Here is a 20,197-nt window from a genome sequence, read left to right as displayed (position 1 = left end):
CATCTCCCCGCGAGGGGGACTCGAGTACATGCGTCGCATAGGGGGTGGGTGTATTGCGTTAACGTTTAGTGTTTGGGGAGTGGGTGGTAGTGAATGCGTTGTATCAGCAGCTGACGTAGTTTGAATGAGTCAAGGATATAAGGCGCGTTCGTAGCCTCCCATTCTGTGTCGGCTTTGTGGCGCAGTGGGTAGAGCACCATGTACATTGCGTTCCGCCCGCAGGGTCGAGGGATCAAAACCAGGCGCCGGATAGTATTTTTTTAAATGCAGAGCATTTCAGTAACTCACGATGTCACCCGCGTTGTCCCGTCGTTGTCCGCACCCCTCCCCCTACACTATATAAAAGAAAATACTATCCGGCGCCAGGTTTCGATCCCTCGACCCTGCGTGCGGTGATCTAACCACTACGCCACAAAGCCGACACAGAACGGGAACCTACGAACGCGCCTTATATCGTTGACTCATTCAAATTACTGCTGACGAGCGCTCTCTCGTCAGCAGTTGCCACAAGTGCAACAACATTAACGTAACGCAAACTACTTAACGTCGTGCGCCCCCGGAAATGCTCTGCATTTGATCGTGCTCCTCGCGAGGGGATGTTTCACTGCGCCTTCCTACTGGCCAGTACACTCGTCGCCATCTGTCGGATGTTGTGCGAACCCTTTGCGGCTGATGGCGCGCGATTTGAAACGACATTTTTTATATAGCGTAGGGGGAGGGGTGCGGACAACGACGGTGCGGACTACGACGGACGTCAACGCGGGTGACATCGTGAGTTACTGAAATGCTCTGCATTTAAAACCTCATCCGGCGGGCCACCCGAGCAGTGAAAGCACGCGGCTACCTGGATGGACTAAGGCGGCCACCCGCCTGCTCTAAAAAAAAAGAAAAAAAAAACGTTTATTTTTTCTTTTTCTTCATAGTAATTTTGGGCAGAATTCTTTGCTTTGCATGTTAGCTGAATGACCCCGACGTGCGCGTGGCGCTGCCATCGTTGTGACTAAACGTAAAAACTGGCCGCATTGTTGGTAAACTACTTAAAGCCCGTGCCGCAAAGACTAAATTTACTAAAATTACTGCACGCATTGACTAACAGATACTTGCGCACCGCTAAATTACGTTGTCCGTTTCCGTTCTTTTTTTATGGTTCATGCCTCCTTTATGAGCATTTTTACCTTTTCTTGTAGACGCCACCGACGCTTCATGAGTGCACGTGGCAAGTGGGGTTTGTCAGCGGCGCCCTGAAGAGGCATACTTACCTGGTGCTGGGCTGTTCGGTGGTCATTATGGCCGGCGCCCCAAGTGGAGACCGGCCATTGCACTGCGGTCGGCTGAAGCTTGCCACTTCCCCAAACTGGGGTAGATGGAGCATGCAATTTTTGGTAGTAGGGCTAGGCGTTCGCGCCAGCCCTTTCCTAATGAAAACCCAAAATCAGTATTGAAAAATGCAACTGGTATTCTGGTACTAAGAAACACTGCGTCCGCGTTAGCACGCCGTCGCTTGCATGACGCTGAGTCTGACGGTGCTGTAAAATGCAACTGGTGTTCTGGTACTAAGCAGAAAAAACACTGCTTCCGCGTTAGCATGCTGTCGCTTGCATGACGCTGAATCTGACGGTGCCAAGTAGTCGTTAGGCTTCGCATTACCGCAACCCCGTATATCTTTTTCGTAGAGTGAACTAGAATAGCCACAGTAACGGAGACAAAAGAAAAAGGTGCAAAGGGAAGCGAATCGTAGAGAAGAGAGATGAATAAAATAGGAAGATAAAAATAAAACTCCCACCTCCCCTCGGGTGAACCCCTGTGTAGATGCGACGCATAGGGGGTTCACGTTGCAGCGTTGGACAGCGGAGGTACGGCGCTGGAACGATGGAGCGGAGCGACGCAGGCACCGCGTTTTATAGCGCGCATAACAGTGAGGGGACGCGCCAACGCCAGTGCGTCTGCCGCGGCTATGACGCAACACAATCCAACACAATCCACTTTATTCCAATCCAATGCCCCTCGCGAGAGTGTGCTCGCTATCGGAGAGGAGGGGGGATGAGTGGCGGAGAGCGCAGCTGGCGCGGCGAGGAGAATGGGGGAGGGGTGGACGCCGGACAACGCCGGATGGATGCAGGGACAAGGCGAGTGAATGAGATGCGTTCGCATCTAAACCGATATGAAAAGCGAAGAAGAAGAAGAGCAGCACGTTCGAAAGATATTCGTCTTTGTTCACAGACGACGTATCAGTCATAACAGGCAGCACAGCGCCGGCCGGAAAAATTTCGAAGTGGGGGGTGGGGCTGAAGCCCGGTCCAAGAAGGATGTCAGCCCCCCGGCTACGCCACTGGCTTTGTTGTAGCTCACCCGCTAGACCCAGCCGCTATGACGGCGTTCCGTCATAGCGGCTGTCATCGCGGCGTAACCTTTCTCTATGGCGTAACCCAGAGGCTCCGAAAGCCAAGCAGTTTTAGTCATAAAACTGGAACTTTAGGCATGAAAAATCACGGTTTTAGGTGCCTATAGTGGGCACTGTGAAGTGCCATTCAGGCACACCGTATTTGCACGAATATAACGCAAGTTTTTTTTTCTCTAAATTACGTGCTTCAAAACGCACCCGTTATATTCGGAATCGAGTTCAGCCACGAGGCGCGCGAATCTGGAGAAAGGGGAGAAAGCCATCCCAGTTGAAGGAAACGAGGAACGGGAACATCGTGCCAAGTGAAAGGAGGAAAACCGAATCTGGAAAGAAGTCGTCGCCCTTGTGACGCACACGCAAAAACACGGCGCGAGAGGAGCGCGAGGGCGAGGCGTGAACGGGATGAGGGAGAGGGTGAGAGCGAAGGTCACCCGGTCGCCCCTCGCCGCTGCCGCCGAGTTGAGGTGGTGTATCATGTTCTGCACATCATCAGCGTCGCGCCAAACGGAACTCGAAATTCTTTGTTCCGCGTCTGTTGAAGGGCTTTTTTTCCCCCGTTTTCTCGTCTCGAGAGTCGTTCGCATTTCGTGTGTTACGCACATCCATGGAGAAGAGGACTCAGTACGACGCATCCTTTAAGAAGAAGGCAATCCTCCAGTCCGAAGACGTCAGCAACTCGTGTGTGGCGCGACGCCTCGGAGTGAACGAATCGACGATCCGGGGATGGAGGAAAAACCGCGATCGGATCTTCCGTGCCGCACCTACTCGGAAGGCCTTCCGTGGACCGAAGAGCGGTCGTTAGCCTGATCTAGAAAAGGGACTCACAGAGTTCGTACGGGAACGTCGCGGCCAATTCTTGCCCGTGAATGCGGAAACGATTCAGTTGAAAGCGAGGGAGCTTGCGTAAGAGGCTGGTCTCTCTCATGACACCTTCAGGCTAGTCGCTCTTCGGTCCAGAAGTTCATGCGTCGCGCTGGTTTTTCACTTCGTCGGAGAACCTCAATATGCCAAAAGCTCTCAGCCGACTACGAACAAAAGCTGATAGCATTCCAACGTCATGTGATCCGCTTACGCACAATCCGCAAGTACCTGATCGGTCAGATCGGCAATGCGGACGAAACGCCGATCTTCTTGGATATGCCGTCCAACTACGCCGTGGACGTTCGGGGCACGAAGGAGGTGCGCCTCCGTACAACCGGGAACGAGAAGACTCGAGTGACGGCGATGCTGGCATGCACGGCTGATGGACACAAGCTGCCGCCCTTCCTCATCATCAAAAGGAAGACAATCCAGAAGAATGAGATTTTCCCTCCCCGCATGTTCATCAGGTCCAAAGAGAAGGGCTGGATGGACAGTGCGATGATGCGCGAGTGGCTTCGCGTCGTGTGGGACAACCGCCCGGGTGCGGCGTTGGCGAAGACGTCCATGCCCGTGCTGGACGCCTTCAGGGGACGCTTGACTGACGAAGTCAAGAACGCCATCAGGGAGGCCAAGAGCGACCTCGTGGCGATTCCCGGGGGCATGACTTCACAACTGCAGCCTCTCGATGTTTGCATCAACAAACCCTTCAAGGATCGCGTGCGAAGAGAGTACGAGGAGTGGCTGGCCGAGAACAACAAGGCGCTCACACCAACGGGACCCGTCAAGGGGGCGTCGATCTCACAAGTCGCCCAGTGGATCGCGAACGCATAGGAGGCTATGCCGCGCTCAACTGTGCCACGCGCCTTCCTCAAGTGTTGCATCTGCAACAACATTGACGGCACGAATGACGACGCGATCTTCACGGACAGTGACAAGGAGAACAGCAGCGATGACGAGTAGAATAATAACGAAAAATGTACGTCGACTTTCGGTCTTTCACTTTTTTGTGTTCTCAAGAATTCGTGTTAGAATAGTAATATTTTTTTTCTTATTTATGCCATCAAAATCTACCCTCGCGTTATATTCGTCCAAATACGGTATATAGGCACCAAATACCCTCGTTTAGGCATATATAGGCTGAATTAGTATTTACTTAAGCAGTATATTTTAGGACAAATTCTTTACTTGCAGTGAAAACAGAAGCCAAATCGTGTGCTGTGGGACAGTAATTTTATTTTCTTTTTGAAAATAGGCCACACAGGAGTTGCTATTTTAAAATTTAAGCTATCACTCGAGCTACCTGCCGCGGCCTGCGCCACTTCGCGGCCGTGGCCGCCGCCTGCACAGCGACTGTGCGGCTCGCTCATTGGGCTTTTCGCGTCTCAGGCGTGTTTTCGCGTCCTATGTAAACCAAAAGTAATAGAAACATAGTGCCTGGAATCGCTGTAGAACTTTGGTCGCGGCCAGCTGCCCGATGAGCTGACGAAATCACGGCGCCTCAGCTGCCAACGATCGGGTCGTTCATTCTCGAGAGCAGAAGCTCCGTCCTCTGGCCCTCCGATTGGAGCGGCGAGCCGGGCTAGCCGGCGAAAAACGCAGGCAGTGCAGAAGCAGGAAACACAAACTTGTGACGTGTTTGGATGTTGCTTATTTACACAACATCCACGGGATGTCGATTGCGCGTGGTCCTCTGCTGGCTGCTCGGTTGCGTTTCGCACACTTTAAAATTGATTTTAAATATGTTCTAGGCTGTATTCGCCGCTGATATTTTGCAGATGATGTATATGTGTTCCCACCAATATATCTCCGAAGTTACCTCGCCTTCAAAATTTTGTGTCAGTACCCTTTTTTAAAAGTCCAGCTCAGTGACAGGAGGCAGCCACACGAGTCTTGTGTGTAGAGCACCATTGGGCCTGTGAAAAATGGCATCAAAACTGTAGCCGCCAGAGAGGAAAGCAGGGCCCCAAAAAATTAGTACGAGCACGTGCCAGAAGTGCGAAGTCAGACGACATGAATGAATGGGCAAATGGAGGTTTGTTGGAGAAGAGAAGGTGCATGCTAGCACCGCTTTCGCATTTCTACTTTCCTCAAGCTATGGTGGCAGCACAATGTGGCTTTTACTGTCTTTAGGGAGGCTCTGCAGTCACATCAACAGGGGCACAGGGCATTGCATTTGTCAAGATGGACAGCATAAACGATGGGAAAAGCTAAATGAGATAACGAAGAATAATCAAGTGCTGCTCCTCGTGCCCGAGTACACCCACTTGCATTTACCCCAATGAAATTACTATACTCAGGTGGCACTCGGGCGCACTTCACAAATGGGCCATTCGGCACGGCATGTGCAGCAACATTTGCGCCTTGGTGCTGAACTTTCTTCACTGCGTTATGAAACTCCAGACAGTACCTGTACTCATGAAAAACACAGATGCTATCAGAACAATCCATTGCACACAAAGAATTCACCTTCTGAAAGCTAACCACAGAAAAGGGATGCCAAAAAGCGAGCAGGGGTTCACTAAGACCTTTTCGCATAATGCGACAGAAACCTTAACAGGGTTCGTACAGGCTTGAAAAGCAAACATTCAAGGGTTTTCAAGGATTTTCAAGGACCAGAAAACACATTTTAAAGGTCCCCATCTAACGTTTTAAATGGGATTTTTTATAACTTTTCCAACACAATGCAAAAGTTTTTTATTGCACAATACCCAAGCACATTAGTGCACATTTAGATAGTTGCTAACGGGTTCGTAAATGCTTCCCCAGCTTTATTTTTTATTTCATGGCTGGTATTTAGAGGTTTTTCTTTTTCCTTTGTGTTTGCTGAGGCTGTTTGATTTTAAAACTTAGTTAATGTTGCCTGCATCTCCTCCTTTGTCAGCAAGAGTATCAGCTAAAATTAAATCCGCAAGTGTTGCTGCAAGGCAGGATGAACAATGTACACGTCCACCATTTGCACGAAAAAGCAAACGCAGATGGAGCGTATGAGGTACAGGAAACATGCAAGGAGCATGCGTCCACAGACTATATGGAAGATGCAAGATAGAGAACAGAAGCTGGCTTTAATGGATTGTATCGTGACATGGATTGGATTGACAAGTGTCTGCTCCCACCAAACTTGTAATTTCACGCAATACACTTAAACTTGATTGTTACGATGTTTCTTTACATTTGTTAGCACCTAAAATCCACGAGAAACACTTTGAATTCTTGTGAAAAGACAGGGCCATTGATTCCCTCCGGAAAAATCAAGGGTTTTCAAGGACCATTTAAAAATTCCAGGACTTTCCAGGCCTTGAAATTGACACTTCTAAATTCAAGGGTTTTCAAGGTTTTCAAGGACCTGTGCGAACCCTGCTTAAGTATTACCCGCTCCATTGCATGCAAGAGCAGTACTCAGTCATACAGTGCAACGCACAGAAATTCAACACGTCAACCTTTATTGTCCTTGGAAAAGCCTACAGTCCGAGACCACACAACGCATACATTCGTGTAATCTTCTCCACGTCAACCTAAAACTGCGTAAACACATAAATGCACTACTATGCACAGTATTAACAAATGATTTGAATTAATGACAACTAATGCTACCATGATCACAGTGTTCGCGTGAAGAGACAAACAGTGCGCACATAGTTCTTTCTATGCACAAGGCTCTTGACTAGCCTGCCTGATGCTCTTGTTACATCAACGTACAAACAGGTGAAGCAAACACGTGAAAATATCAACGAATCGCTTCGAGTTACGTCAAACAAACACTGCCCCCCCCCCCCCCCCATTTTTTTTGGGGGGGGGGGGGGAGGGGTTGAAAGAAAAGGGGAACAACGAAACAGCTGTAGTAGGAATGCGCAAATGGCTCAAGTGAAAACAAGGAAAATATTTAATGAATGGCTGAAGCTAATGCAAGAGAAAATATCAACAAATCAGTTTGAGCTGTCACAGTGTGATAAAAATTACCACTTCTGAAAAAAAGAGAGGTGGGGGGGGGAGAGAGGGTTGTAAATGATGGTAGTAATAGCGGGCAAACGGCGAAACAAACCCCTGAGAAAGTATCAACGAATCGCGAATGCCACGACACCACCCAAGCCATCGCCTTTGAAAGGAACAGCTGAACGATGGTAGTAACCACGCAGCGTGGAGGGCGGGTCTAACAAGGCGGGAATCCGAGAGCCGGCCTGCCCTGACCCTGGCCCGGCTCGGCCCTGGCCTGCTCCTGCTGAGCCTTGGCCTGGTCGTAGAGCTGGAGCAGCTTGCGCTCCCCCTCCATGTGGCTGGCAGTGCGCAGGTGCTGCAGCAGGTCGTATGGACTGAGCGACATCACGTCGCACACGGGGCAGCGCAGGGCCATGGTCTCGCTGGCAGTGCGGCAGCTGCGAGCAGAGAGCCATTGATTGGTGCAAGTTGCCAGAGGGGTCGAGTGTGTGGACTGTGAGACGCAAGCAACGCTGTAATCAGACACTTGGGAAGGAGCCCACACAGGAAAGTCAGAGAGAGTGTCCCTGGTTAGCCCAAGGTCAGGCATTTGTTAAATCTACCTGTGTACATCATGCATCTTCCCCGAGTTCCCGGGAAGGGGGTCCTTCAAAGTTAACCTGTCCATGTCGCCAAGTGTGTCTGTCTTCCTTACCTCGCTCGTCTTAACATTTTCTTGTGTCATCCACTACACAAACATAAAACAGTGGCCAAGAGCACAACCTATGAGAATTGTCTGTAAGCCTAACTTGCTCACTGTCCACCCAACACAGTCCCTCTCGTGTTAAACACCACTACCACCCCGATCGGCACCACCACACCGTTCCCATCCACTGCAGGATGAAGTCCTCCCCCACCACCCTGCATCATCCAGATCCATCTTTTCCCTCCAATCTGCTCGGCTCATCCCACCAGTGGGCATCCTCGACTTACGAGTACTGGATATAGTCTGCAGGGATTCCAAAGCAGGCCTTTCGACTGGAGGTCCCATAAAGCAAATCATGTTCCGGTGGACAGTACATGGACAGTCCAGCACAGATACTTACAATGCCCACCGTGTGCTTCGTTTTACACACCACTGAAGATACTGAAAACCGGGGCAGGACAAGATGGGCGAAAAATACCGATGTGAGCGCTCTCCCGTCTTTTCGTAGTTTTCAGTATGCTCAGTTGTCCCTACCAACTAGCCCAACACAATACTTTGGTAAAGGTCTACAGCCCATCCTTTGGTAGCCATCCAGGTACTTAGGTGGTCTGTTGCGTGCCCTTCGCTTTCCTTCCTCAACCTAGGGGTGGATGCCTTCTGCCCCATCCCGGCCCACATTCCCACCCCAACGAGGAGGAGAGAGAGGGGGCACGCACTTGCTGGCGATGGCGTGCAGCTCGCCCAGCTTGCGGTGGACGAGGCGCAGGTTGGCCACCGAGTGCTCGGCCAGCAGGATGGAGTCCACGGGCGCCAGCACCTCGTCCGGCACCACCAGGTCCGGCAGGCTGAACGGCTGCCGGAACTCCTCGGGCACCAGGTTCCACGCGTGCCGCTTCAGGAACAGCCGGGGCTCCACCGCCGGCCGCTTCTTGCGCATCAGGCTGCCACCACGACAGACACGATGCATTTCTACATGAGAGCTCGCAGACGACAACCCCTAACAATCTTGTGGCAATCAAGAAGGACGAGAGGCAACCTGTCTGAAACCTTCTCAAGGAGGCCAACTGTGCCTCAGACTGCACTCTCTATCAATCAACCAGTTCTGGGGGAAAGTGTCCCCTAGGGAGACACTTCCCTAGGGACACTTCCCTAGGAAAGTGTCCCTATGCATTCAAGTCGTCCCTATGCAAGTTCCCCCATGCATTCTCAGTCGTGTCGCCTAGAGTGGGTGACCCACTGCATTGTTCTCTGGAGCTCACGAGCTGCTTAGAGAGAGTTCCCACCGGGAAACCTTTTGGAGGCCGTTAGCTGCCTTGTCGCGAGTTCTTTCGGCGAGCCCATGCTGTGGTTCCCAGAAACCATTACAAGTGCCCGGAACTCGGGCATGCCACCAAGCGGGTGTACCATTTCTGGGGCAGCCACCCCCCCGTAAGTAAAGGGAAGAGGACGAGGGTGTCCAGGAAGAGGGTGCCACTCACTCGAGGAGGCACCGGCGCGCCTTGTCCTGGCAGTGGACGAGTCCCGGCCCCGCCCAGCTGACCACCGACATGCCCGGGTCCGAGTGCAGCACCGCGTTGATCATCATGCGCACCAGGTTCACCTGGAGATGGGGGGAGATCAAGGTAAGGAACGAGTAGTCACCAACACTCCCCTCCCCCCAGGGGTGCAAAGAGATTGGCTTACAGGCAAGCCCAGTGGGACACAAGTATCATGAGAAAAAAAAAATGACAGACCAGGGTCGCAATTCTCAGTTTTGTCCATATTTCATGTCTGTTTCCAAGTGTCTGTTTCGAGCAGGCCCTCATAAGCTGATGACGGAATTGGATGACGACGAAAGCAGACGACAGAATGTGCCACAGCGCACCCACTGGGCACAAGTGTAACTACATCACGACTGAAAGGGACCCGAATTGGACATTTTCAAAAAAAACAAACACAACTTGGAATTCTTCTGCCCCAGTTAATAAGAAACAATAGACACCGGCTCGGTTGATTTCAAATAGTACTGCAAGTGGCCACACACAACGTGAGCCGATCATCACGCATGGTGGCCTCCCTGAACTTGTGCGGCTAGCCCCTTCCTGTTTTCACACCAGGCCTGTGGAGTATCATTAGACCGCTAATGCGAGGCCAATTTCAGAAACGAGGAAGCGGGAGAGATGGGACAAGGTCAGAGGTAGAAGGAACAAAGATGCCTCGGTGAGTTCTCAGCTGAATGACGATGCTCAGGAGACCTTAAGGTTGAGGTCTTCACATCTGCCTCCGGGCCTAGAAGACTGTCCAAGGACGTCTCTGCAACTTCGGCAACGCAGCGTCCTTCGACCAGCCAGCACCAATGGCCAGTGCACCACTCCAGCTCGCCGACCCCATCAACACCCCGCACATAAGCACAAACATTCGTGACTGTGGCTTTCTTTCATAGAGACTCTGCCGATGCAATTAGGTTTCAATTTCATTTGTGCGTGTGTTATGTAACTTGTCTCGTGAAATACTTTTGCTCCGTGTCCGACGAGCTGCTGTGTTTCTTCTCCACTAGGGCCACCCTAACAACCTCCTCGTCATAAAAGCAATCTGCTTTACACGAGGCCATCTGTACCGCCTTGTATCTCGTTGGGGAACGACAGTTTCATTTCCCATACACTAAATTTCCTCCTCTCTGTGCGCAATTCCAAAATCCCGGTAAAAAACTGCACAGCCCCATAGTCGTGGAAAACAATGGCTGCCTCCGCGTGTGCTCACAAACCCCGCAAGTTGGCTGTATCCACAATTGATTTCTGCGATGGCATCAACACCACCAATTGAGGCCGCATCACCGGGCTTTGGCTCTAAGAGTGACTATGGCAAGAATTGGTGGCACCAGACCAGTGAGTTTGGCTTATTCGTCGTTTGCCCGGTTTCACTCACATAAACGGCCCGCTCGGTTGTTTCAGCAATGGCACTAATACTACCGGTCAAACTAATACTGGTCAATCGGTGTTCGCAGTTTCGCGTGAGCTGTCGCATGAAGTCCTCTTGCATTGTATAATCAGGGTAATTACCCTAATAGTACATTGTTCCTGTGGAGTTTGCCAGGACCGGAGTGGTCCATCTACGATGCATAATTCAGGTTCCACGGTAACCGGTACTCGCAAATTAAAATTTTGCGCTTACTTTGAATGTAGTTTCATTTTCGCACCCTATGCAACAAAATGCATGTCTGGCCCAGGGTACAGAACGAGTTAGCTGCCAACTTTCTTTTTCTGAGGAACGATTTCAGTATCTAGATTTGCTTATTTGCTAGTTTTGTTGCATTGTTTAGCATATCCCATCCATGACAGAAGCAACATGTCACTTTTCTCGACTTAAATGTGTCAATTTCAACGTTTCCCCCCAATTCTAAGACCACTTATATCAAAAATAAAAATCAATCCCAGTGCCACTCAGCATGAAATCTGCTAAACAGCGAAGCTGTGATTCTTTTGTGCCGGCCCAAACGTCAACAGTGCTTGCCCAAGAACGACTGCGCAAATTCATAGATTGGCGCAGAGGGATCAGCAGCTAAACATCAGTGGCGGGAGGAACCCACTCCTGCGAGACCACTGCGCACCGGACGGTCTAGGAACCGGTTTCTTCTGTGAGGCCGCCTCCATGACACACGACCTACAGCAGACCTACAGAAATGGTCGACCTACAACAGCTCCGTGAAAACAGCCCCACCTTTGGGAGTTGGCAGAACTCCCTCGTAGCAAAAATGGGTTGCACCAAACTAATCGAAATAAGAAAGCAAACTAACGCAAACAACACAGGGCACTCGGTCCCTACTGCGCCTATTCAAATTGGTCCCCTTTTAACAGAAGTGAAGCCACCCATCAACTAGAAATGCTCTTTCAGAGTCAGTTCTGTTTCTACTTGCACGCTTAAACCCTTTTCAAATGCAAATTTCAGGCATTTAAACGCAGAAACAGGTGGAAATGGCCACCAACAATGCACAAAAGAGGATGGCAATGTGTGTGCATTCCGACTTTCCATTTCCCCGTTTGCGCTCCATTTTTTACAGACTGTACATTCACCCGGTACCGATTAGCAGGCACGACACCCGTGACACGCACCATGTGGATGTCGGTGTCGTCGAAGGCCACGTCAAAGGCCACCTCCATGTCGTGGTCCGGGTAGAGGCCCAAATTGGAGCCCGACTCAAAGCCCAGGCCACACAGGGCGCCCGTGTACTCGGTGCGGTCGGGGTTCGTCCTGCGTGGAAAACAACACCAATGGTGTTCAGCTTACATTCACATCTGGCATGCACAAACAACAACAGCCTACAACTTTCTGGTCGTCAGCACTCAATTCACAATAGCTGTGGAAGAAATCCGCAACACCTGCCTGCACGTGACTAGCAGCTAAAATCGGCGTCGCGTTGTGGTCGTATGGACGGGTTAGCACGACACTTCATTGCTCACCAACCTTGCATAAGCAGTGGAGTACACATCCACCAGCTTAAAGGGACACTGAAGTGAATTTGTCAAGCTCCCGTTTTTGCTTGCACTGCGTAGACTGGCTCAAATTAGCACACTTTTCATCGTTTATTCGGTTGACAAATCGGTAATTATTTTACAAAGCGCGAAAGAAGAAAAACTACCATGCGCGGTTTGCGGCGGCCGCACCAACTAAAGCTGTGACGTTAGGAGGAGCGGGCACCGTGATTGGACGATGCCCAAGGTGAGCAACCAAACAAGTTTCGGTTTCGGTTTCGGTTCTGTAAAACACAATCGTTGGCGTTGTTGGATGGGCATTCTCAATAACTCAGTAATCATCGTACCGCGCTTCTGCCATGTTGTCAGCTGTAAAAATGCATAAAGATAAGCCTCCTAGGACGGATTGGAATCGTAGCATTCACTAGCCGAAACCTACGCAGTGCATGAACGCCCTCCGCGTACCCGCAGACGCCCAAATGTCATGCGCTTTTCCCCCATATTTGGAGCTTGCCTCCCTCATGCCTGTGTCGTAAAAAGCGTGTTCGCACCAGGCCAAGGGTCTGTTCATTCTGGCCAGTGCCCACTGCCTGCAAGCAGTCGGTGCTTATGGCAACAGCACGCCAACGAGAACTCGCTAGCGCGCCAGTGCCAGCCTGCGCGCGTTTTTGTGAACTAGTTCGTGGAGCCATGAACGTTGCGGCCCCAAAAAAGGTGAACTCAATATAGAAAACATCGGCGTAAAACGAAAAAGTTAACTTACAAAAAAAAAAAAAAAAAAAAAAAAAAAAAAGCACGCACCCGTGGGGATTCGAACTTGTGACCTGCAAAATACTTGCAGTGGCATAGCTAACAACCCAGACCACTCGGCCACGGAGCGGGCTCCGCTGGCATGGGTAATATAGGGTATATATTGTATAACCAGTTTACACTTTTATTTAGTTTTGGCATTTCAAGCAGCTTAGGTGACTATTTGTTGTATTGCGCTCGTGCAGTAAGCGTCGCCCGAGTTTCCACAATAGCTCACGTCTAGCAATTGCATTTCGTAGACGGAAAAGCGTTCGCAGATGCGTAGTCGTGCTGCTGACTGCTGTGCTTGTTCGCCCAGCGCAAAAAAAGTGCTTCCCGCACCCTAGGTGTATGCTGTACGGTAAAAATATCAGTTGATTTTATTTCCTTAGTACCTATATTGACTTCGCTGACTCTTCTCCCGCCTTCAAGAGGCCTTATATTTTCCTACTGGCGTACCAGTCAGCGAAGCGTCGCATGTGCGCTTGTGCAGCGCTTGTGTGAAGCGACCTTGACTTGGAGCTAGATACAGTGTACAAACAAACCAAGTAAAGAAAGGCACATTCTTCCATTCACAAACGTGTCCTGGCTTCGTTTCAACTGAGCGAACGAATTGCGACGACCCGTCGGCGGCCGGCGGAAGAAACGCTGGGCCGACTGACTCTGTCAGAAGGCCGGGGAGCCGTGCAGTGCAGCCAATTGCCAGCTTATCCCCTCCTGACGTCACACGAAAACGCCGCAGAAAATGGGCGAGCGTAAAGAGAGGAAGACAGCATTTTCGAATTAATTTTTCTACTAAATAAAATAGCGTAAACGCGCCCAGGGTGGTCGAAACATGGCCTGGGAACTCCGGACTACAATTTGCGCAAGTAATCCCGCAATGTTTACATATCACTTCAGTGTCCCTTTAAATGCTGCTGACAGCTGACAGCACTGCTTCCCCAGTCCCACCATTCAGTATTCAAACGCCTGACCAGAAAACTGGAAAAACAGGAAGAACAAAATAAAGAGAGAGAGAGAGAGAGAGAGAGAGAGAGAGAGAGAGAGAGAGAGAGAGAGAGAGAGAGAGAGAGAGAGAGAGAGAGAGAGAGAGAGAGAGAGAGAGAGAGAGAGAGAGAGAGAGAGAGAGAGAGAGAGAGAGAGAGAGAGAGAAGCATGGAGTTAAATGTAGATAGACGGATTGTTGGTAATTCCGTTGTTCTTGAATTGGCGCCCCCTCGATGATCCAAGAACCGGTGGTGCAGTCGAAGACAACGAAGCCTATTCCAGTGGCAGTAGACTTTAATGTACGGAGAGTCACGGATGTAAACAGTGCGTGAGACGATGGCGTTCACCCCGGCGTGCACCAACACAACCGTCCCTCGTGTCGTCCCACCGCCGTCTCCCCAAACCGATCAACATCAAACATAGCATACACAAACCACAACTTCATATGCTGCCCAATCACAGCCAACAACACAGGTACTCTCCATTCGCACCGACTATTCCTCCTCCCCATTGGTCCTGCCTGGATCCCGTCACCTCGTCACCCTACTGCCCCCTTAGGTCGAGGAAAGACGTTCTCACAGGAAGGGAAGAGTCAACGCCCTGACGGCCACTGAACGTTACCGCGCCACCATCGCCGGTGCCTGGCTTACTGAGGGCTAAGTACTACTAGACAAGGCCAGCTCCTCAGATTAGCCGCCACAAACGTGCACCGCGTCTGCTGTCAAACGGCGTCGAGCATAGATCAACACGGCGACGTCTCGTCCCGCTAACGAGGGAAGCACTCGGAGTGTCTCGCCACCCCGCGCCCCGGCAACGTCCTCAGCAGTCAACAACAACAGTTGGGGAACCAGCAAAGCATCGCCGCCGCCGCCGCCGGCTTTAGGCGCCGGACACAACTCCTGGGCAATTTTTCTCTCAAGCAGCCCCCGTCCGAGTGAAAGCGGTGGGAGGCAAACAATGCACTCTGCCGTCGCGTTGCAAAGCGGCTCGAGATACAGGAAGGACGTACGCTGACCCCTACTCGCAAAACTTGCACCACAACAAGGTAACATACATCAATAACATACACCAACTTAACTCATGGGCAGCAGTTAATGCTTTCGATATTAGTTCATGCTTTCAAATGCCTTGATATCACGAACTTTCAAAATTTGCATAACTTCACACCCACCCGACCCCACATGTATTGGCCTCAATGTAACGAAACAGAACTTTTTTTATATATAAAAAGTTTGATAAAGCGAAGCCTGGAGCACCGGAATTCAAATAAATTCAGGCAGAAGGACAAACCTGCCTCGTTGCTAAAGAAGAATCTTAAGGCCAGTGAGCTCTGCCACTTGGGGATTTCGAGCGGCCTGTGAAGACAAACCACGACTTCGTTCAATTTGAAAGAACTAGCTTCTTTGAAGTTTGCAATAACATTTGTGCAATTGCAATCGGAACGAAGCAGTGCTTTCGACAAACCAAACTTGTACCTTGTCTTCGCAGCCGCATTAGGGTAAAAAGACACCTTTCGATTTTTCTCATTTGAACATGGGGCGGGGAATGGCTGCCGTCACCCGTGAGTGAGGCAACGTGAGCACACAGCAACATTTCAGAACACGCCTATGTTCCTGGCAAGTTGAAAGAGATAGAGAATAAACGCTTCCTGAAAACTTCAGAGATTCAATGTGTCTTTTCTTCTTCCCATGAGCCGTGGGCTGCTGTGAATGTCTAAACGAGGAGGTGCGAGCTGAAAGTGTTTCGCCAAGCTAGAGCATCGCAAGAAAATACCACCTGCCAGTTATCCCCTGTGACAATGAAACTGGTTGGGGTTCCATTGTCAGTTACAGTTCCATTAGGAGGCTGCCAAGTAATCTTCAGACAGCTGTGACCAACTCAGAATCGATTAAAAAGCCCTTTCACTAGACTGTGAAGATGCAAGAACAGCGCAGCTGTACAGGTGAATAGCTATACTGACTGATGTGTATGACTCGCTACATTGACCGGATAAGGACAGATACACATAAGTTCCTAGTAATTTATACTAAATTAGTTTTCAGATGCTTTGTTTAGGGAATTCTGCAACGCTTGCAACTTCACTGTTTTAACCAACTAACCATGACAAGTGGATGAAACTCGGCGTATCGAGAGAATCGTCCTAGCGGCCAATCTCAGTGTGATTTCTTCCTGGATATCTACGTTAGATTGAGAGCTACAGAACATTTTACACTAGCTCTGCAGTGGGTGCAAACGATTTTTTGTTGGCACAGCCTGATAGATGCATGCAATTCTGGTCAAACCTAGTTCCAGTCAGCTTCACAGTAAAAGGAAAAGGAGGAGGAGGAGGGCAAAGAGGAAGAAGAAAAGGAGGAGGAAGATGATGCAAAAAGGGAAAGCCCTTCTTCAGCATTTATTGCCACCGTGGAGAGAACGACGGCAAGCCGTGTACGGTAATACAAGCGCAATGTTTCGAACACATGCGCGTGCCTCCCGCAGTCCCGTGCGTGCCAATGTGCCACTTAGTTGTTGGCGGCAAATTAGAAATCTGCAACAGAAGATAAAGGGCACCAAAGCGAGGTGCCCCCCGCTCCCTTTACCTGAGCTCGACGTAGGGAGCGAAGATGAGGGGCATGAGGCAGTGCATGCCCGGCAGGGAGGGCATGAGGGTGGTGTTGCGCAGGGTGACGTGGTCGCTGCTGGCGCTCTGGCTCACGTGGCAGGCCACCAGGAGGCGCGGGTGCGGGTTCTGGGGCTCCCCGTTGAGCAGCACCGAGTTGACGCTCGTCCGCTCCACCCGGGCGCTCCTGTGAAAGTTGAGTGAATGCTTACTCGCTCCCTCTCTTCCGCCACCAGTGGACGTGCAAGGGTGTGCAAATAGGCAAGGACCCAAGACCGGGCCTTAAGGGGTGCCAATAGCCTCCTCGGGTCCACTGGAAGACAAAGGCCTTGCCCCCTGGAAGTCTAGTATTTCTCGAAACACTCACGTCTGCCTACGGGCTTTGAAAACGAAATTCTGGCATAGTACTATTGTGATGGGTGCCTTTATACAAATGTACACCCATGAATGCAGCTGCCTCGCAACTTTACTGTCCTGGTTCGACCTTACCTCATCTACCTTACTTACCGCTACTACCAACCCCCAATCAATCACTAGTGAACTTTCGTAATTCCTGATCATCTCTTATGCACAGCTGGCCCGCTTTGGTCCACTTCCGGCCTTTCTTGGGTTTTTGTGCCGTTTGTGTCGACACCAGGATCATTCGAGGCCAACCTTCCAATGAGACACGTAACGCTTTCGCTTTATCAAGTATAAGATGCATGGGCACTGCCAGTCAACGTGGCCGCAAACGGGGGGAGAAGACAAACAGTCACTCCGGCGGACAAATCACGCCTTCGGGTGACGACACCGCAAACTGTGGAAAGTGGGTTCGTAACAGCCACAACAGATGGGGTGTGCAAGCTACCACTCCTTACAGGAGATCACCAACAGTAGAGCCATAACACGAGGGACAGGCCGACACACTAGCTGCAAGCTTTCTGCAAGGGCAGTTTGCAGAACAAAGCAATGCAGCTTCCGAAGCCTTCCACTTCTTGAGGTGAAGCGCATTCTCAACACGTGGACACGCAGTTCTTCTACTGCCAGTAGCACAGGTGGATGGACGCAAAGAGTGATGCCCCCTCTCTTGAGACAGCGAGAGAGGAGCTGAGGAAAGCCTGCCAAAACAGGGAAACAAGGCATAACAAAGACCGCGGCTGGACATTGCAGACCCCAGCACTGTCAGAGCCTCTCTGACAGTGCTGCCGAACTTATATAACCTTTAAGGCCATACCTGATATCATGGGTCCAGGCTAAGCCGGTCACCATGGTGACAGGGCAAACAGCTGACATCCCCCCAGGAACAACAGTCATTTACACTACCACCACACATTACATGAACACAAAAAGCAGGACAACAGCTTTTCACACCCACAGCTCCTTCTCCGCAACAACCAAAAATAATCCAGCACCCCTGTCAACAACTCTGTAGTTTCAAGGTCACGGCCAATGGCACAGAAACACACAAGGACTGAGGGAGAGAGAAGTTACCGTGAACGACCACAAACAGGCAATTCATAATATCTGAAAGAGCCACCCCACATGTGCCACCAGCTCGTTGATATTCCACTCACCCGTCCCAGGTTCCATACAAGAGTAATCTAGGGCCCTGCATATAAAAGATAGTGAGAAGGTCTACACCTTAGCTGCTCTCTGTGACCCAAGCACCCCAGAACCATGGCCACACTTCAGCAGCCCACAAGAGCACCACCGCCAAGCCATGCACCACACTGGCAGCCGGTGCTTGCCGAGATGTCAGAAATCAAGGGACCACTCTCCCTTACCCTCTCGAATTCACTCTTCGTTTGATGCCCCATTTAATGCGTGGAAACAGGCACAACACTGACACAACCTATCCCACATTACATGGACGGGCTCTTGGGCACTGTGAACAACCAAACAACAAACACGCAACTTCAACATATAAACCATCCTGACATTACCTTCAATTGTGACCCTACAGCAGCCTTCTAGCTGCGAGGCATAGGTCACATCTTCCCCCAAGAAGCATGAACAGGCCTACCGAGCCCCTTCACTAAGCCAGAACCTGAACCTGCGGGGGCTAGTAATGTCTCTATAGCCCCGCTGAGAAGCCAAGCAGTTCCCAAGATACCCTACTTGCTCAGTAGAAGATAGACCAAAACCACAGTGTGACCTCCACATGGGCAAAAACAAATGTACGCCCACTGAAAGAAAGCAGACAATGGCATGTTTCTCTGGACTTGTGTGTCCAACAAAACCGCACAACGCAACAAGGCATGATGCCGGTACAAGCATGCACAACGAACTCACCTGAGATAGCACAGCTTGGACATGCCGCACACCCTGGACTCCAGGGGGCTAAAAGGTCCGTGCAAGATTGCCTGCGGGGTAACCACCGGGGAAAAAAACGTTGCCGTGATTGAACGCGGTTAAAGAAAGTTTGTCGAGAGGATGCAGTAAATGTGCACACATTTTCGCAGCATGATTAAACAGGCACTGCTCAGCACAGTCCACACGCACACGCAGTACACTTGGATGCAGCTAATGCCCCCTTGTATCATTTTCTGACGGCACAAGCCCTTACTCCGTTATCATCCCACCTATGGAATGAAAGAGTGATTGCATGCTTTCACTCCGCAACGACACTTGACCTTGGCTGAGGTTGAAGGTCAAATTGACACTACCCAGCCGTTTTCTAGATTTGTACCTCGACTAATAAGGTGTTCTCCCTAATATAGAAAAGAAACACAATTGGCGCAGCTCGCACTGGCAGTGCAAGGCTGGAGAGAAACAGCAGAGTTGGCGGCCTCTCTCCCTTCGACGGAGACCTCGTGTTTCCACCGCACATGGATTGCCGACGGATTGCTGCACACGGACTTGCCACTGACGGTTCTTCTCCATGACTGGCAGGCTCGGATAGTTTTCTTTGCCGCCTTTCACAGCTCTTCCAAGTGGTGGACCGCGTCAACATGCACTAGAACCCGCAGCCAAGCCCGAAGCCAACGCCCGTGTGCTACAAACCCAAACGAAAATGCTGTGCACCCGGAATATGATGATAGGTAGTTCAATTGGAAAGCCACCGCTTTCGTAGCACGAGGGACCCAGGTTCAATTCCAACTATGGGAAACGTTTTTTTTTTTCTTTCCAATTAATTGGCCGCACACATTATTCTTCCCTGCCGCTGCGAACTCGTACCCTTTCGGCCAGTTTCACGAAGCAAAGGGCCCGGGTTCAATTCCCCACACTTTCCTACCCACATTTTTGCCTTGCGACGTCTGGGTTTTCTGTCTTAGCCGGACGGATCTGTGCTGGCCTAAGCAGCTCTGCTGTTGAAGAAGAAAAAGAGAACGCAGCCAAACGGGTAGGTGACAGAGAAATTTGCTTAATAAGCAAGGAATATTAAATAACAAAAGCCTGATCAGGGCTAATTGGTTGAACATAATGAGTAATTTGAGGCACTAAACAACGGGGACCAGAAGAAACGCGTAGACACAGACAAGGCGCCACTTCCAACTAAACTTTATTAGTGAAAA

At 50.6% G+C, this 20,197-nt stretch overlaps 1 protein-coding gene and 1 non-coding gene across 2 annotated transcripts in view; one reads left to right on the top strand and one right to left on the bottom strand.

The window, feature by feature from the left end:
* The first annotated feature begins 1,251 nt into the window (after positions 1–1,251).
* LOC144150327 (U1 spliceosomal RNA) lies at positions 1,252–1,414 on the top strand. Its single transcript, XR_013318500.1, has one exon. It is a non-coding gene; the product is annotated as a U1 spliceosomal RNA (small nuclear RNA).
* A 5,267-nt stretch (positions 1,415–6,681) lies between these two features.
* LOC144149745 (ATP-dependent RNA helicase TDRD9-like) overlaps positions 6,682–20,197 on the bottom strand; it is an 81,210-nt gene continuing 67,694 nt past the window's right edge. Inside the window, exons 29-34 of the mRNA XM_077681400.1 lie at positions 18,975–19,045; positions 16,684–16,890; positions 11,969–12,107; positions 9,359–9,480; positions 8,597–8,821; positions 6,682–7,632 (exon numbers count right to left, since the gene is read on the bottom strand). Coding sequence (XP_077537526.1) covers positions 7,410–7,632; positions 8,597–8,821; positions 9,359–9,480; positions 11,969–12,107; positions 16,684–16,890; positions 18,975–19,045 — 987 coding nt within the window. The 3' untranslated portion in view covers positions 6,682–7,409. The remainder of the gene's footprint in view (positions 7,633–8,596; positions 8,822–9,358; positions 9,481–11,968; positions 12,108–16,683; positions 16,891–18,974; positions 19,046–20,197) is intronic.

The sequence above is a fragment of the Haemaphysalis longicornis genome, unplaced genomic scaffold (assembly GCF_048455015.1).
Source record: "Haemaphysalis longicornis isolate Haplotype H1 unplaced genomic scaffold, Haemaphysalis longicornis Haplotype H1 scaffold_8, whole genome shotgun sequence".
NCBI lineage: Eukaryota > Metazoa > Arthropoda > Arachnida > Ixodida > Ixodidae > Haemaphysalis > Haemaphysalis longicornis.
The sequence above is the reverse complement of the archived record's forward strand: the minus strand, read 5'-3'. Positions and strand labels throughout refer to the sequence as shown.